The following is an 18,786-nucleotide window of genomic DNA, read 5'->3' on the forward strand; positions in this document are numbered from 1 at the left end:
AAAGAACGAAAGAAAGAAAGACAAGTAAAGAAAGAAAGAAATAAAGAACAATGAAGAAAGGAACAGAAAGAACAAAGGAAAGACAGAAATAAATGAAGAAAGAAAGAAGAATAGAAAGAAAGAAGGAAAGGAAGAACAAAGAAAAAAGAATGAAGGAAAGACAGAAAGAATGAAAGGAAGAAAGGGAGGAAGAAAGCACAAAGAACAGAAAGAAAGGACGAAAGACAGAAATAAAGAATGAAAGAACGAAGGAAAGGCCAAAGAAGAAAAGAACAGAGAGAAAGAGAAAACAAAGAAGAATAGAACAGAAAGGAATAACCAAAGGAAGAAAGGAAGAAAGGAAGAGAGTACAAAGATGAATAAAAAGAAAGAACGAAAGAAGGACAGAAAGAAAGAAAGAAAGAAAGAAAGAAAGAAAGAAAGAAAGAAAGCAGGAAAGAAAGAAAGGAAGGAAGAACAAAGAATAAAAGAACAGAAAGAAAGAACCAAAGAAAGAAAGAACGAAAGGAAGACAGAAAGGAAGAAAGAACAAAGAAGGAACGAACAGAAAGAAAGAAAGGAAGAAAAGAAAGAAAGAAAGAAAGAAAGGAAGGAAGAAAGAAAGAAAGAAGGAAAGAAAGAAAGAAAGAAAGAAAGAAAGAAAGGAAGAAAGAAAGTTAAGGTGGCTTGTATATGCGCCAAAGAGGACAATACCTTGTCGGCGCTTCAAATCACGCGTTCATCACTCATAAAAAAATTATCAATAATTGAAAACTAAACCTGGGCACCAAAGATGCTTTTTATCAGAATATGAGAGTTCCATGTGATAGTTCTGTGATCAAATTTTATTGCATATGCGCAACTTTCAATAATTGGAACTGATACACTGCGCAAAACACATCTTTCACTGCGTAAACCTCTGCTAGCTATCAGTGTCACTGCTTTGAGATAACGGCTTAACTGAGACTTTATTAGCATTCATGGGAGTCTTGCAACACGTATAAATCATTTCAAGCACGGAACTTAAAAATTTTATTTATTTCTACGACAAAATTTAACCGTTATAACTTGCTAGAGTGCCCCGAGTGAAATAATCCGGCTTTTAAAACGTTTAGTGTAACACCTGATGGTCCATCTCTGCGCAGGAAAAGAAGAGAACACTTCAACTTTTTCAAGAATCTCGGCATCCCTGGACCAACGCCAAACATCATCTTCGGAAACATGTTGGAGATGTACAAAAAGGTATAAGTACTTTGTACTCCACCTCAAAAAAGTACCTCGCGTATGAAAACAAATTGCTATAGACTCACCTGCGTGGTCTTTATTAATCGCCTACGAGAAGAATACTATCGCACTTGGAATACTCTTTTTTTTTTTTCGGTCCCGAGTATGGCATACGCCACCGTTAATCTTTTTTTTTTTTTTAAATAAGCACTAACCTTTAATACCACTGCAATTCGCGCTGTGTGTACGCCCACTTTAAGCAGGCAGGCGCCCACGCGCTCGTCGACGTGACGCTTATTCTGGGTGACTCAGCTGGGCAACAACGTGTGCACCTAGCTTGCATGCGACGAATGGTTCAGTGAAAATGAAGGACTCTATATTCAGCAAACTTTTGCAGTAGCCTGGTCAAAGCATATAGGCATTGTTTAGAAGGTTTGGCAGCAGTATGGCTCTATCAAAACGCTTATTTATTTATTTATTTATTTATTTATTTATTTATTTATTTATTTATTTATTTATTCATTTATTTATTTATTTATTTATTTTGAAAAGTCTAAACTAAGCTTACACGAACAATACATAAGTTTTATTTCAGTTGAACGGAAGTTTTATTAGAATTTCTTTTTTCAGGCCTAATACATACAAAGTTTTCAAAATCGGTTCGAACCACACCCGAAGGTTGGCTGTGAGCCCAGTGGAACCGAACAAGTATGCAAATACTAATCATAACTAATAGGACATGGCGATAGCCTATCACAGAATATATGTCGCAAGCAAACATTTGACATGAGCACATTATTTACACATTACACTAATAACCGGTCTAAAATGCAACAACAGCAACAAAAATTAACATATCACATTTTATATAACTCATAAATATGCGATTACCAAGATAAACACAAGCACTAAATGTATCAATAACGAACACATTTGCCGCCCATTTGAACGGTAATAGGGAGAGTAAGGAAGCGCATATACTTATAAGTAAGCATCATGACCAAGAGCAGTCCGACATATTTAAAGGTGACAATTATAAGAGTACTGACATCATCACCAATAACATTGAGAAGTTTTGTTCAACCTAAGAAATTATTCCTTAAGCACAGAAGAAAACCTGTGCGCGTGTTTTATTTCTGTCAGTGGTACATTCTAAACTTCAGGCCCAGTAAATTTATTTAAAGGAAGAACAAAATTTTCGAAGTTCTGCTTTCTGGTGGCACTCGAGGATAAGTAAAAAAGGCAGATCCCAAGCACTGTCAGAGTCACCACATCTAATTTCCCGCCGTCCTCGTATGCGCTTCCCTTCCCAAGGCACCCATTCTGTAATTGTCCACCGCGGTTATCTGCCCTGCACCCTTACATGGCACCAAGAGCTCCATTTTTTTGTATCTTTATGGGAACTAGAATATAGGATATCCCCGTTTGTCCTCTGATCCACACCGCTCTCTTCCTGTCTCTTAATTTACGCCTAACATTTTTTCGTTCCATCGCTTTTTGCGCGGTCCTTAACTTTTTCTCGACATTAATTATTAACCTCCCAGTTTCTGCCCCATACGTTAGCACCGGTAGAATGCAATTATTGTACGCTCTTCGTTTCAACGACAGTGGTAAGCTCCCTAACAGGATTATGGAATGCATGCCGTATGCACTCCAACTCATTTTTATTTCTCTGTGAATTTCCTACGCATGATCAGTCTCCCCTGTGAGTAATTAACCTAGATAAACGTACTCCTGCACAGACTCTGGAGGGTAACTGGCGACCGTAAACTTTCGTTCCCTTGCCAAGCTATTGAATATTACCTTTGTCTTCTGCATATTAATGTTCAATCCTTCCTCTTACACTTTCTCGGTTAAAGTAATCAATCATTTGTTGTAGTTCATCCCCAATGTGGCTCAACAGGACAACAACCGAAGGTTGTTGAGATATTGGCTGTGGATCTTCACTCCTAAGCCTTCCCAGTCTAATAGCTTGAATACTTATTTTAATTATGTAGTGAATAGCATTGGAGACAGTGCGTCTCTTTGCCTGAGCCCTCTTAAAGACGAAGCTTTTCTTTGCGAACCTCGCTGGGTTTTCGTGACTGTGGGTGCTGCGTGGCTGTCCTCTTGCCCAATAGGCTAACCAATCGCAGGAGAGGACGCGCGCGACGTCACAGCCACTGGATTCCTTGCACCACCACCAGATGGCGCTGGCTTCCGCACTTCCTATTATTTGTGATAAACAATTTATGATAACTCAAAGGGAAGCTCATTACTTTTCGAAGCGAGATCAGGATGCCTTAGAACACGCACCTATAAAGCGGTATATAAGAAGGAAGAATAAGCATGTGCTTGCTGCGGTAAAGCTAGGGAAACGATGGAGCATGTTTTATTAGAATGTGAAGACATATGCCCAGCGGTCGATTTAGGCACCAATGGCCTCCTTGAAGCCCTTGGATTCAGCGAGAGCAGGGGAAAAGTAAACTTGTCCGCACTAAGGATTAGTAAGAGGCGATTGCAGGATTGGTGGAAGAAAAGTAGGGAAACGACAAAAAAACGGAGACGTGCAAAAGCAAAGTTCGCAATAGAGGGTCAGAAAATGTGGTTGTGGGAGCTCATCGTGTTTCTTTTTCTTTTTCTTTTTTAACTTGGGTAGGACATTAGGTAGTATAATAGCAAGAGCTTGTGGCGCAACCCACCGTCTCGTTCCAAAGGGTACGCTCATAACATACATAAATCCATCCATCCTCGGCAGCGTTGGCGGCATTGCATTAGCATCTTTACAATGCCTAAATAAAGCCTAATAAAACACAAACCTATGCCTCGGCTCTTCATGCCCTCACGCAAAGCTTCGCCGTATATATTTTCGAACGCGTTGAATCTGCTGCATTTTTTTATAGGTAATCTCTACTTTTACTATGGAGAAGCAAAGTAGCTGTGGAGTCTTTGTATATATCTCCCAAAATATTCACGTATGCCTGTTGTACTTCTTGATTTCCCAATGCCTCCATGATTACATACGTGTATCGAGTTAAAGAAACAACTATGACAGCACAGGGACCCTGAGCACATACCTGCTGTTAGTAGACAAGCTGCTAAGTTAGAGACAGCATGGGTCACTGGATCAGCGCAAGAGACTAGATAGATAGAAGTACGCAAAGAATTCTTCATAATAAACGTTATTGGCTTGTAAGTTAATTCGCCTTCACATTTACAGCATGGGCCCTACGTTTACATTGCTTTTTGCACTCGCCTCTTTTACAGTCTCCAGTCAAGGCCTATCGGGAGTGGATCGACAAGTACGGTGACGTCGTGGGGTAAGACAGTTTAGCAAATATTGTTATACCTCGATTGCTCCGATATTTGCGCACTATTTCTCTCCCGCTGCAAAACCGTGTCGACTAGCGAGCTTGAAATGGTGATATCGTACTGAACTGGAGTATTATTACATCAGCGGGAGCTGCAGGTGAGGGTATTAAGTGGCACTCAGAACGAGCTATTAGCCTACATCGTGCGGCATACTGAGTGTCCAGCGGGCGAAAAAATAACAATGGAAGCACCTCCGCTATCGCTTCGCTAAAGTGCACTCATACTGCAGAAAATCTTTCTCGTGTCTTACTATTCGCCAGCACACTTCGTGCGGTATCCTCAGCCGGAATGACCACTGCTTACTGAGCTGAAGTTTCTTCTTCTATTAAGGCTGACGTTCCCATTAAATTCGACTTCAAAAAACTTCGTATTTGCTACCTTTCTTATGCGTGTCTGCGTCTGTACATACAATCTCGAGCAGAATCGGGAGTACTTCCATGTGTGCGTGCGCGTGTGCATGTGTGCGTCTGCGCGGGAGTGTTTGTTTCGTCAGCAGTGATCAGAGAGTAGTGTGCGTTTTTACAATTTAAGGTGGTTCAGATAATTAGCGTGCGGCCGAGCATTTGCAGTAAACGACATATTCAGTTCAATCCTTAAAAAATTTTGTACCTTACTAAGTATATAGCTATTTTGACACCGCGTCATTTCGTCACTGCCATTTCCCTCTTTAATTCTCGGGTTACCTTGCAAGTGCCGATGAAGGAAGCACTAGAACTAATGGTTTCGTTATTTTTTTCAATCGGTGCAATGTTTTTTTCTTCTGTAACCGTGGTAAAACATTACACTGCCGCACAATATCGGGTTACGATTCTGAATGAACACAGGCTTTTTAAGACGCCATGCTTAACACAATCGCATTATTCTGTTTATAGAATATAATCTAAGTATGTGACTCACTGAATCTCCAAATATAGTGGAATTCAAAGCTGTAATCTCTAGAGAAACCCTGCACGAACGCCGACGCCATGGCAGACGTTATAAAACAAATGGCCTCTCCTACATACGAGATTATCCAGCATGTTACTCTAATACGGTTGTCGAAAAAGCCATGCAGGCTCAGTTTATTACGTTTACGCATGGATATATATACAAACTTTTTTCAGATACTTCAACGGATACCGTCCCGTTATCCTCGTGGCAGATCTGGACTTGCTCAAGCAAATTCAGATCAAGGACTTCCAAGACTTTGTCGACAGAGGCGTGAGTAGGCGCTACTAACACTGCATCCAGTTGTTTTGCTGACATAAACGCAACTAAGAAGGAGCGAAAAAAATAATAGAAAGGAAGTTAGAAGGCAACTTAAAATCCATTTAAAGACTACCAAAGGCAATTTCTTCCTGAGCGAATTAGGGAGAGGGAAGAGGGTGGCAGGGTTAATCAACTTTTACCTGTATGTTACGTGTCAGCTGGAAAAGGATTTTACACTCAGTGAACAAAACAAAACGCACCACAGGTCGCACATTCGATACATGCCGACAGACCAAGCAAAGCGAACGGGTGTAGTATGGTAAATATATACCATGTGTCCCAGTTAACGTTAGGCAAGCTGCTCAAGGGAAAAAAGGGGACTTAAAAACGCTGTGCAAGAATTAGAGATCTGAGTGTGTTCGGTCGTCAGACCTCTGAGCAACGAACACCATAGGTCTCCTAATTGTGTCTTGCATCGCGCTTTTAAATCTTTTTTTTTTTTTGTAAATCTTAGTTACAGCGTTGGCTAGGACACCCTATAGACAACAACTGGGACACCCATGAACCGCATCTGCAGGTGCTTCACACAGTTGCAAGGTGAACGTGTCCTCTAAACGGTCTCCACCACGCAGAGCTCCCAGGAACACGCTATTTTAGATCGATCGACTAGGGGAATCGCAATGTACAGCATTGTCTACATTAATAGGGAGCACTCTAATGTTCTGCTCTCACGTAGCTCCCATCCGAGTAACAAGTACCGCCTGAAGGTATATGTCAGCGCACTACACTGGCGTGTAGGAAGGTGCCAGCGCCACCTATTCCCAAGTCGTCCCCTGCAAAGCCTGGGCATTGTACAAAGATTGTACCAAAATTCGCACGTGCTCTGCAGTAACGTGTTTCCCTAATCAGTGGACCATAGCGCACTGTGCTCTTCCTTTCGTGACGTCACTATTTCCGATGCCAATTCGTCACGCGCAGCTCCTGTTCCAAGCTAAGCGCCCTCCAAGCCCGCACAACAAGAGCCTCCTGCAGCTCACCTCTACCCGCTGGAAGGAAGTTCGCAGCGTGCTCACTCCTTCTTTCACCACCAATAAGCTCAAAATGGTGAGTGGTGATGGTGAGAATTCCACAGCTCGCTCATGGCTAGACACTATATCCCCTACTTGATGGCTGCCACTCAAGTTCTACTCTCGTTTTCAGTGTCCTCAGTGTTTTAATTCGCAATCGAGTAGAGGCTTCTTTCGTTATTTATTTCGTTACTGTTGACGTGTACAGAGGGTGGCATTTGTGCTTCGCGCGTTCCCTTTGAGAACCGCCTTTGGGCCTCTCGCAGATGTCTCCGGGTGTCATCTCAGCCGTGGAAAAGCTGGTCTCCAAGTTCGACCGCAAGGCAGAGACGGGGGAGGAGTTCGAAGTGGGCGAGATGTACGCTGCCCTGGCCCTGGACGTGATCTGCAAGAGCGCCATGGGCATCGACTACAACCTGCAGGACCACCCGCGTCACGGCTTCCTGGTCTGCTGTCGAATGCTGTTCGGCTGCGCCTTCTCCTTCATCGCCGTGCTACTCAGTGAGTGCGAACCCACAGCACACTGTTCAGCGAGCAAACCGCTGCCTATCTACGCTAGTAGGCAGAATAGTGCACACAGTTTCGACAACGAGCTCGTAAAGCTTATTGTTTTGTTCATTGGCGAGCACTCGCACTGCTAACCACAGTAATTGGGACTGCTGCGACTTCTTGCTGCTCTGTGATTCTTTTGTACCATTAGTTTGTTTGTTTCTCTCTCTGCGTGATCTTAAAATGTGTTGCGATAATGTTGCAGTTCATAGAAAGAAAAATTTATTTTCTAAATGCAAAGCATTTCTTTGCCTAGTCGGAGCAAAGGTTAAACTCGAGGCCGTCCAAGGTCACAGTGTTTGTCCCCGATGGTCGCGCACCCCCATCATCCGCTCCCTAACCGATATTGGTTCGGACCCACCTTGCTCCCGCGCATGCGCGCGCTTTCCGGCGTGCCCGCTCGCACGCTGCTACTGGCTTCGTTTCACCACTCGCTAGTACGGGTTTGCGCGTCACAAATGTAATAGACGCTGCTCGGTTGCGTTTATCTATTCTACGTGCACAACCGTGCCGACGTTTTATCCAACACTGCAGGGGAAGTAACGCATGCGCAGGGGGTCCCAAGCCCGTGCCTGCGCTTTATTTCCATAGCGCTCGCCGCATGCCTGGTGGCCGCCGTTGAGTGTGTGGCGTGCGGCATAACGCTTTCCTCCTCACCCTTTGGCAGTACTCTCCTCCTCCGCTTTCCCCTCCATGGTTAGGCTGCACCCTTCTCCTACGTTTTCCTCATCGCGCTCTCTTTACTATCGACGTCTTTCACCCACGCTGCGCTCCGCATTCACTCCTTCATCCTTCGCTGTGCTCGTTCACTCGGTTACGAGGGACGCCGACGCTCAACGCAGGAACGGGCGCCTATGAGCTGCGCTCTAAAAGAGCGGGATACAACCCGAGGTTGCATACACGGACGAGGGACGGGGGCGACCCTGCAGGCCGAACACGATGTGGAGCGACGGACGCTTGCACTTTCACAGCTAGCCTTAAAACCATATGGAGAAAGACATATTGCGCAATTTTAATGCGTACTTATTCCAGGCCTACTTCCCCCGGAAATCTTTCAGTCCGTCCGTCCGTTTGTAACGTAACACGTGACTAGGACAGATATATATATATATATATATATATATATATATATATATATATATATAGTTAGGAAACAAAACAACAAAGAAAGCAAAAATCATACGTGACAAACTTGTTCTCACGTGCGCAGCCGCGTTTCCGGGTTCCGCGGCGCTGCTCAAGTTCATCAACTCGCGTTGGCTCCGCTACAAGAACAGCGGTGTGCACCCTTTCATCGAGGTGCAAGAGAAGTGCAAGCGAATCGTGGGCCAGCGACAGCAGGACACGTCGGTAAGGTACTCTCGTTACGTCCTTCGGAACTACAGGTACTATAGCTTTCCAACACGGAGGCCGCGCAAAATACTGAGGAAATACGTGGAATCGCTAACAGCCATCCAAAAGCTACACACAGAAGCACTAATCCATAACACACGCCCGTACCACCGGTTTCTATTATATTGCGATTGCAATTATGTGGATCGACACTCCTGGCAAATGTTCGGCGTTGGCGTTGCCGTGATGTTCCGGACATATATTTAGGCATATGTATGCCACATGTTCATCTGTGCCGTAGGTGCAAGGCGCAGATGCTATAACATTCAACCGCTAAAGTTGCTCAAACAAGTTATTGTCTTTTTGACTGAATTATTCGCAATATTTTTTTGTACTTGCAGCATGCAAGCAAACGTAACGAGATAGTTCATTCACAGCGCGTGTCTGATATTTTAAATATTCTTGGTCGATTAAAGAATGCAAAACACTATTAGTGCTCACAATCTGAAGGTTATGCAATTTCACTAGCGGCGCTCTTTGCGATGCGATGCAATTATATGCCCTATGCGGCGTGTTAAAAAGCTTTCAATGATGCCATAAATATTGGCGTGCCCGCGCATAGTTCCAGCGCCCTGCTAGTATTTCAAGCGCAACGCTAAACCTTGCTATTGCTGTCAATGCTTCGTAAAACGGGAGAGCACAGTTTCTTTATTCACTTTTCTTTAATTGCCTTGATCGGATAACGCTTTTCCACCTTTCTTTTCTTGTGCGATTCTGAAAGAAGCGTAAGTTATTCGCACAATAAATCATATCTTCCAGGTAGGCAATTAAAAATTACTACTTAGCCTTTATGGAATAACTGAAACATTTTGTTGCAAATGGAGAAATGAAGTTACGTGACAATGATGTCGTAGAGATCTAAGCAGAAACCCCGCAACCACCACGAGCTTCTTATTATACGTAACCTAAACGGGCTAAGAGATGTAATGGTGTTGCAAATAATATCGTTCTTGATTGCTAGTGGGAGGCTCTCAGTGAATCGGAATCTCACTTGGACGACAATATATTTTGCAGCACATTTTTGTGGACTCGAAAGTGATGCTAGATGATTTCTGCTGAACACACACATTACTTCGAAACTGCTTGGCCTCCATTTTGCATTTCCATACGCCCTAAAGTGAATGATTAGAAATGGAGTCTGTTTGCAATGTGTTCTGAGCTGTTCAGTCGCAACATCGTTCTGCGTGCGCTAGTTACTGAGCTACTCATTTTTATACACGAACTATGTGCATGAACGTATAAGACTGCATGTGTAACTGTACCACGTGTTTATGACACGTATTTGTGGGCCACATCTCCTTCTTCAATCGGCTGAATAAAGTTATGAAGTGAAAGGTTGCTAACATTGTAGACTTTGTAGAGTGCAAGTGTAATTCACCTGAACAGGCAGAATATGCTCCGAGGAGCAATTTTTATTCTGTTTGAACTGAAACACACATGTGCAAATACACGCGCGCGCGCCGTATATACTTATGTGCACGCTATGTATTTTCAATGTACATAGCCGTGCCGACATTTCCGTATCATTAAGAAAGAAATTACTTTTATCGACAACAAAGTGAAACCAGCGCTGACAATTGTTGCTCCGTGAATATGGTTACCATCGCCGTCATATACACTGGTTATATTATTACACTTATGGTACACTACTTACACCAACCTCGACAAAAATTACGCACTCTTCAGTCGCGCGACAGCTTCTTGGTCAGTCACAGAATCCGGGCCTTAGCTGTTATTCGATACTCGCACTTGTTCGAGGCTACAAAGTTCTCTCCTGCTCTAGTTTTAGGACTTCTACTGCGCCCTTTTTTTCTTCTCTGCTCTTTTTGTTTGACCGTCTGGCTTGAAGTGTGGGAAAGAGGTGACAGAAAGAAACGGACATAACGCAGGCAACCGTCCAAGAACAAATGGGCATCATTTACGTTCTTGAACACGCTAGCACAGGCGTATAACGCTCAGCTTTTCCTTCATAATGAATACCACTCTCTCCTCCTTTCTCCCCCGCTCTCTCTCCGTCACTACAAATTAGCTCGCACGGCAGCACGAATCAAAGAAAAAGCGCAAAGTACGAATTTAGACGTCATGACTAGCCCATTTACATGCGCTCTTGCGGACATTTTGCGACCTCATTCCGACAGCTTATTTATAAAGAAACCCGGATTATCTTCCCGCCACTTTATTGTAGCTCCGTCAAAAGGACCTGCTTCAATTGATGATCGACGCAAAGGAGTCTCGCGTCGACCTCGGTTCCGTCACGTCAACCCAACTGACGGCTGGGGAAGAGAACGAGCAGGAACTGCCGAACGGAGCCAGCTCAACCGCCGGTAAGCGACTAAATTCGCTTTCTTTTTTTTTCCTGGATATGGTCATCGGGCCAGCAGTCGAACAAAACTGTATTCTTGACACTGTGACGCCATGCCTGTGGAATGATATGGTATGAAGAACTTTATTTAGCTGCCGAGTAATCAGTCTGGGACTGATGCGGACCCCTCCCACGTCGGCACAGAGAGGCCGAGCACCTCTGCCGTCACACGGGCCCTCTGGACTGCCCTGAGTTGGTCTGCCTGCACTTCACTGTGGCATCCGCTGCCACCACTGTTCACCTCGAGAACCATCACCGGCCAATGCCAAGCAGCGCCAAAGCATGTGTTCTAAATCGAGCAAACCCTTCTTCACACTTACTACAATAGACGGAAACACTGCAGTCCGGATTGAAATGTGATGATTTTACCTCAATGAAAACCGAGTCAAATGATCGCATCTCGCCCCTTAAAAACGTCAATTTAGGCATTTTATATTGTCACGCACACATTGTTTCACTTTTGGCCGGTGACTTTTTTACCACCGGATTAATGACTGTTGTCAAGTTGCCCTTTGGCACTAGAAGTGCCGACTGCGCCTGAAGTTTCTTGAATGCTGTCGACTATTTTATGCTGATCGAGTCTTATCTCGTCACATAAAGCGCGTGACGCTGACATTCTTGCGCATTCTGGAATGCAAGCGAGGACGAGCGATTAGTTTGGAATATAACGTTATGTATGCATGAATTATTAGCGCGCCGACTTGCCCTGCGAGTTCAGATTCTGCGACGGCGCGCGCCAGTACACATTGGCATTGAGTGTTGCTTGCCTTTCTGGAGACACAGGTCAGTCCAATGAAGAGTTAAAAGGCCAACTGCAACAACATTTCGGTCGGCGTAAAAAAAAGCCTATAGTTTCAGAAAGCGTAAACATAGGAAGATGGACATTAAGTATGCCAAAGCTGACGCCTTGATCATAGGGACGCAACAATACAGCGACCGGCAGTAACCGTGACACGACTGGCGCTCTTTAAGCTGTGCTAAAATGCGAGCGCATCAAACTCTCCTCAATCAGCCTTCAACACGACGTTGGCTCACCCGCCGGCAGACGCTCCCGCAACCTCGATCTCAGAGCTGAACAACATAGCCGATGTCTGTACGTCACTTTATCATACAGCAGCGCGCTGTAATGCGCCTTCCTTCATAGCAGGCTGCGCTGCTCCTGAACCCTCACATGCGAAAACTGATAGCTCCTTGTCTATAGTTTTTTTTCTCTATCTTTGTTGCTTATTTTAATAGGTCCTCCAATTTACTGATGCTTCCGACTTAGGGAAGTAATTATCTGCAACCAGGGCCATCTCTGCATCGAGGTTTGACTTTGACGTATACGTGTCTTGTGCAGACAGCGCCAAGGGCAACGTGTCTGTCTTCAACAAGGCTGTGCTGGATGACGACGACATCACGCAGAATGCATTCGTGGTTCTAGTGGCAGGGTAAGGCACATCTATCACTGCTATCCAGAATTCCGCAATTTTTTACGCCCCAAACCCGCGATATGATTATGAGACACGCCGTATTGGGCGACTTCGGGTTAACTTTAAAGACCTGGGATTCGTTAACGCGCACCTAAATTTAAGTACGTGGGCGTTCTAGCGTATCACCTACCCATCGAAATGCGGCCACCGGGCACTGCTGCATCAGTAGATTTATTCATGCATATCATTGCAATTATCTACGTAAATCTATTATTGTGACTTGTTTACATTGTTTACAGTTGTTTACATTCAACGAGGCTATGTTGACGTGTGTTCTTGCCGTTTACAAAATTTGTGTTGAATGTATACAGTATTAAAGTGCGTGCCCTCGAGAACAGTTTCTTAATCGAATAGTGTTTTAATGAAGGGTGCATGTATACGCGGTTGTAAAACACGTTCCTGTAATTCTTATGTGTTTGTTTTGTGTGCGGGGTTTTCCGTCAACGAGGATCATTGTGTGTACGTTAAAATGAACCCTCGAATGTTCGGGAACTGCTCAAAAACAATTTTTTTAGTTGCGTATATGTGAACCATAGAACTGCACCAACTGGAGTTTCTTTCTACACTTTTTTGTATGAAACTTTTTTTAGCTCATCTATGAATTAAAAGAACCGGAGTAGCCGGTGTGGTTTAACAGGCACCAACATCTCCTTGATTAGAGTTATTAAAAGAAAGAATGTGTCTTTTTTTTAGTTTCGCAGCGAGAGGTCACTAAGCAGCATAACATCTGAGATAAAACTGGCGTTTCTGAAAATACGCTTTCGACTTCTCGCTATATGCAGACTACGCTTCGTCCCGTGGTCGTGCTCATGACCGTCAGCGCTGAGTTGTTATGCTGCGCTCCAATTTTATTTTAATTATTTGCTCTCCGGGCCCCGCAGGCTTTACAGGAATGAGTAAACAGATAAGCAATTCCAACACCACATGTCAGAGACAGCACACTTTAACGATGAGCCATCACAAAAGGTCAACGTAGGTATGGCGTTCTTGGGACCTCTCATGCATAAAGAAAAGAATAATAAACAAGAAAAAGAAGGGGCGGGAGGCCATAGCTTATACCGACAGGACATAGCCGGCGCAAACTCGACTAAACTGAAATAACTAGGGGCATGGTGATCCACAAGTAAATTTGGGAAAATTTTGCAACAATTTAGGTATGAGTCTGCGTGGAATCTTAAAAATCCCGTCCGTTTGTTTTTTATTAATGATATGAGAAATATTATAAAGTAACATGAAATGAAAGATATGAAAGGAAGAGGACTTCACGAAAGTTCGTCACAGTGGTAATGATGGTGCTGGTCTTGACGGTGTGGCTTTAGTTTGATCGTAACCTTGGTGTTGTGGCTTCTAGCTGACAGGAGGAAGGGACTGAACTGTCGCCTGGAAGTGTGACACAAAACACAAAGAACGAAGACAGCTACGGTACGAGAGAAAGGATTAAATTTTTGAAATTGAAAAGATTAATATGCTGAAAAGCAATGAAAGGTGAATGTGAAGACGTATAGGCAAGGTGATGTATAACAGCGAAGTAGTATCAAAAGAGAGATGAGGGTAAATTAGAAGAAGGATATGAAAGTCGTGAGCAGGGACATTGAAGGGCTGGAAAAACCAGCAGTTTTTGACTCAGAAACAGGAGATATTCCCCATTATCGTTTGTACACAGCGATATTTTGGAAATAGGAAAGCCTGTTAAGAGGAAGAAAAGAAGTTAAATGAAGTAGAAAGGGGAACTGGAAGCAAAAAAAAAGGAGCAATAACGAAGCGGGTAAAATCTTTTAGCGAGAAGACGAGTAAGAGATATCGGATGTTTATAAAAGTGATTATTTTTCATGAGATGGTTTATGTGTTGTGATGCGCCTATGAGAAGCGCTCTCTACCTACAGTTAAGTATGCATGATTTGTAATGCGAAGCCCTTATATGGGTGTATTGATGGTGGAATCGAGCAGTTGCGTGGTGATGGATGGAGTGATAGGGCAGAAATAAAAGAAATATAGAATGCGCTCATAAGGTGAACCACAAATCCAGTTGTTTTTAGCGGTGAAATGGAATCGACGCAGGCAAAACTAAAAGGCATGTGCGTACGAGGGAAACATGTGCAGTTACGAGGGAAATCAATGGTCTCCGGAGCGGACAGAAATGGGACACTGAAGACGGGCTATTTATCCATTGAAATAGTTCGGCGTCGGTATTGTCGTGGGTCCAGGCGGTGACCGGGCGACTTTTTGATGTTGCATACAACTATAAGTGTGTACTCTCAGCGGACGAATAATTCAGCCCGATGCCGCAGCGATATCTGCCAATTCGTTGCCGAGAATGTCTTTTTTTGTTGTTTTTATGGCATTAACGATATTAGCCATGCGTGTTGTAGCAGAGGAATCTAAAGCTTGTTTGAATGCGTGTATCGCGGAGCGGGTCGTCGTAAGTCGGGTGAGTATCGTGAGTAAAGAAAGGTAGACAATGTATATATGCACAGTGCTATTATGATATGTTTCTTTTCTTTCTTTTTATTTAATCAACAGTACATGCTTCTGAGAAAGCGATTATCTGAGTGGTATATGCACTAGTTGCACCTTGTAGTTTCAATTTGTTTTCACGCGTTACGAAACCGATCTGATCGATAACTATAAAAGCTGCTCCAGCAGAGCCTGATATGTGTACGAACCCTCTGTGAATATATGTAAGTCGGGTTGGTTAGTCGCGGTGCGGATTTGTTGCGGTGTGACTTCGGCAAACGACAGGAAAATGGGTTCGTAAAACCAAGGATCAAGAAGGAACAACATTCAGCTAATGAGCGAGAACACTCAGCACAGTTCCGATACGCGTATACGCGCGTTATGCGGCGCCGAGCGATCAGTGCTTAGCCGGTGAAAAACGATCACCGCGAGAAGATCTTTAAAAAATGTGTGCGTGTTAGTATTGCAGGTGAACACAATATAATATATCAAACTGCGCAGTACAAAAGTTCGCAGCCATCTCCGGCGTCTATTACGTGTGATCTAATTCGATCAACGCGAAATTTTTCACTTTTTTTTAAATGAATGATCCCATGTAAAGTACAGCAAAATTGTAGCACTTCTTTTATCGGCAATCGTTGTTTGTGCAAGTTTTTCTCATTTTATGTTTAAAACGAAAGTTGTGCTGCCGACAATGACAGGGAATGAAAGCCAGCGCACTGTCGCCGAAGCTGTGCCGATCGTCTCTCTTGCAATCAAGAGGAGCGTCATTTTTTTTTTTTTTTTTTTTTGCATATCTTGGATGCTTCGGCTCGCAAGATGGCGGACCTGCGCGCAATTCTGCTTCCCAAAGGGAGCAGCGTTGCGCAGGTGCGGTCGATGCTCGTGCGCTTTCATTTTGAAATTTACAAGGGTGCACACGGGAAAGCGAGGTCCGCTAGAACGACCTAATCTCTGAAAAAGAAACGAAAGAAAGAAAGAAATTGTGCGCCCTTCTCGCTTGAAATGTTCCGATCCCTTCGCCACTGAAATTTCTGCATGCTTCTCCCCGGCTGATCACGCAGATTCGAGACCACGAGCAACACCATGTCGCTCGTGACTCACATGCTGCTGCACTACCCGGAAGTGCAGGAGAAGATGAGGGAAGAGCTGTTCTCCGTCCTAGGATCTGATGTACGTATAGACTGATTCACACGAACTAAATTGTTGTTGTTGTTGTGTTTCTTCTACTACTACTACTACTGCTACTACTGCTACTACTACTACTACTACTACTACTACTACTACTACTACTACTACTACTACTACTACTACTACTACTACTACTACTACTACTACTGGTACTTTTCTTCTTCGTTCGTAGTTTAGAGGAAAGGTGGCAAAACGCATATATGGCAGGCGCCCGTCCTGTGCGTCTATCCCCTTTTTATCAGGTGGGCAGCATCAGTCATCGACTAATGACATTATTACAAGAATATTGTAATAGATAACTCACTGTTTGAACCCACCACGAATCAGACGCGTTGTTTATCGATTCAACAATTTATATTGTTGAATCGACACCACAATTTCTATTGAATAATTTAATTTCGAATTCAAAGTTGAATACACTGATTAATTAAGCGACTTAACACATGCAACAAAGTGCAAATCGCTTGTTAACGTTCTAAATTTGAATTTGCGATCGGCGGCCACACCGGAAGTGTGCTTTCTGCCGGGACCAGTGCCGTTCATACAGCGCATCCAACGAGATTGCACACACTGAGTGTGCAGATCCTTCTATTTTCTTTAGGTAGCACGCCTTCGTTTACATTATGCCGAACTTCACTAAAACGACACTACCGAGGCCGGTTCAACTTTGTCCAGAAAGCGTACGACTCCGACGATGTTTGACACTTGTACTTTGTTATATTTGATACTCTTTAAATAATGCTCTGGTGTATTTCGATGCATGCTTCCGGCCGAGCTTAGAAGCAAAATAGCCTTTGTCGAAACGGGAATACTTTAGACCTGCCAGGCACGGTATATTTCTAGATTAATTGCCTTTCAAACGACCGCTGCCATTGTCTGCTACAGACACAGTACCAATTATGTTATGGCTCCAAATTTTAAGTGTTATTATTTTTTTTAAATTGCTTCTCTTCCAGGAACCTATAACGTACAACACCATCCAGAAACTCACTTACATGAACTGCGTTATTCAAGAGACGATAAGGATGTATCCGCCAGCCTTCGCGTGAGTATGGATTACTGACCCAAATCTCAATATTACAATATTCACCGGGCAAAAAAAAAAACTTATGCTCTGTTTCATAAGACATCTTGTTATGCTTTGCGTGTTCTGGAGCTCAGGAACCTCACACATATAAACGAAGGCGCTTTGTGCAGTTTTGGAGCAGCTATGTACTACTTATAGTTTCGTTTTCCTAATGCTATCATCATATGTTGAAATCACGCGTTGACATCACCGAATCAAAGCATCCAAACTTAATTTTACAAGATTGGTCATTATTCTCCTCTCAGTATTATTCTATCTTTGCACGCTCGCTAGGGGCTTAGTATTCTGCATGTTGACCTGCTTACAGCAGGATGACTCCACATGGTAGTGAAAAAAAAAACGTGGACATACATGTTAAAACAAGCCCATACAATCGGTGCGGCAGGTCCAAAGGTAAACTAAGACATGAAAATTCATCTTAATCCTTTATTTTTAAAAACGGTTTGCTCCAACAATTTAGTATCTAAAATACGTAGCCCTAAATTGTTTCAGAACATACGTAAGCATATCAATAATTTCATTTGCCACTCAACAAGTGGCAGAAAATTGGCTGTACGTTACTGAACAGCGGCCACTTTTTGCTTCATAGCAATGGCGATAGCTTTTGGGATTTTTTTTTTTATTCCCATAAGGTGTACATATGTAAGAATGCGCTCATTTCAGGCCTCCTCTACAAAGCTGCTAAACAAAAAGAACTGAAAAGAATACCAAATTGCAACGACAAATGGCCACTTTAGAAGCAACAAAACGAAAAGACAAAGCCAGAAGGAAATTGTGAAAGATTCAAGCTCGTAAAAGCCGCCGGCACAACACACTTCGGCAAAAGAAATATCCCACGAAAATTCAAGATTTTGGCGTTGATGCGTCAACTTGCAAATCTTGTAAAAAGCACACGAGACACGAGCGATTCCTTTTTCCGAAAGACTCAGTGACTTTCTTTCATAGCAGATCAATAAAAGACACAGCACCATCCCGGAGTCAACTAACCATCTGCACAGTCGAGCGCTTCTTTTTTTTTTTTTTTTTTCTTTTTTGAAGGCAGCAATTGTCATGTCCGTCACTTTACGTGACGACTGCATCATACCCATGTCAATCCAGGTTTGTGACGCGGGAGGCCGTGGTGGACAAAGAGTACGGCAAGATTCGCATCCCCGCCGGCACGGCTGTGATGGCGGCTGTCGAGTACATTCACAGGGATCCGAGACATTGGGAAAACCCGGACAAGTTCGATCCTGACAGGTAAGAAGATAACCTGTGCGCTGTGTTTGTCTATAGTCCTCAGCAGCTGTGTTTCCGGTCGCAAGACAATAAACTAGCGCTGAAAATATCCGCAGTTTTTGTGTAATGTCCGAAGCAACAGCAGTGATATAGCTTTCGAAAGATATGGCATATATACGAAGCGCGGAATATTTAGCGCAGATAAGGCTGTATAATTATTTTAAATATTTTCACTCGAATTCCAAAGCAAAA

General features: G+C 43.5%; 1 protein-coding gene across 2 annotated transcripts in view; it reads left to right on the forward strand.

Moving 5' to 3' along the window:
• The window catches only part of LOC126522407 (thromboxane-A synthase-like), a 55,156-nt gene that overhangs the window by 19,092 nt on the left and 17,278 nt on the right, over window positions 1–18,786 (forward strand). For both annotated transcript variants that reach the window (XM_055066399.2, XM_050171158.3), the window contains 11 exons: window positions 1,125–1,221; window positions 4,450–4,502; window positions 5,658–5,754; window positions 6,721–6,846; window positions 7,076–7,310; window positions 8,569–8,708; window positions 10,936–11,074; window positions 12,452–12,542; window positions 16,103–16,211; window positions 17,186–17,274; window positions 18,415–18,555. In XM_055066399.2, coding sequence (XP_054922374.1) covers window positions 1,125–1,221; window positions 4,450–4,502; window positions 5,658–5,754; window positions 6,721–6,846; window positions 7,076–7,310; window positions 8,569–8,708; window positions 10,936–11,074; window positions 12,452–12,542; window positions 16,103–16,211; window positions 17,186–17,274; window positions 18,415–18,555 — 1,317 coding nt within the window. The remainder of the gene's footprint in view (window positions 1–1,124; window positions 1,222–4,449; window positions 4,503–5,657; window positions 5,755–6,720; window positions 6,847–7,075; window positions 7,311–8,568; window positions 8,709–10,935; window positions 11,075–12,451; window positions 12,543–16,102; window positions 16,212–17,185; window positions 17,275–18,414; window positions 18,556–18,786) is intronic.

This window comes from Dermacentor andersoni, chromosome 6 (assembly GCF_023375885.2).
Source record: "Dermacentor andersoni chromosome 6, qqDerAnde1_hic_scaffold, whole genome shotgun sequence".
Lineage (NCBI taxonomy): Eukaryota > Metazoa > Arthropoda > Arachnida > Ixodida > Ixodidae > Dermacentor > Dermacentor andersoni.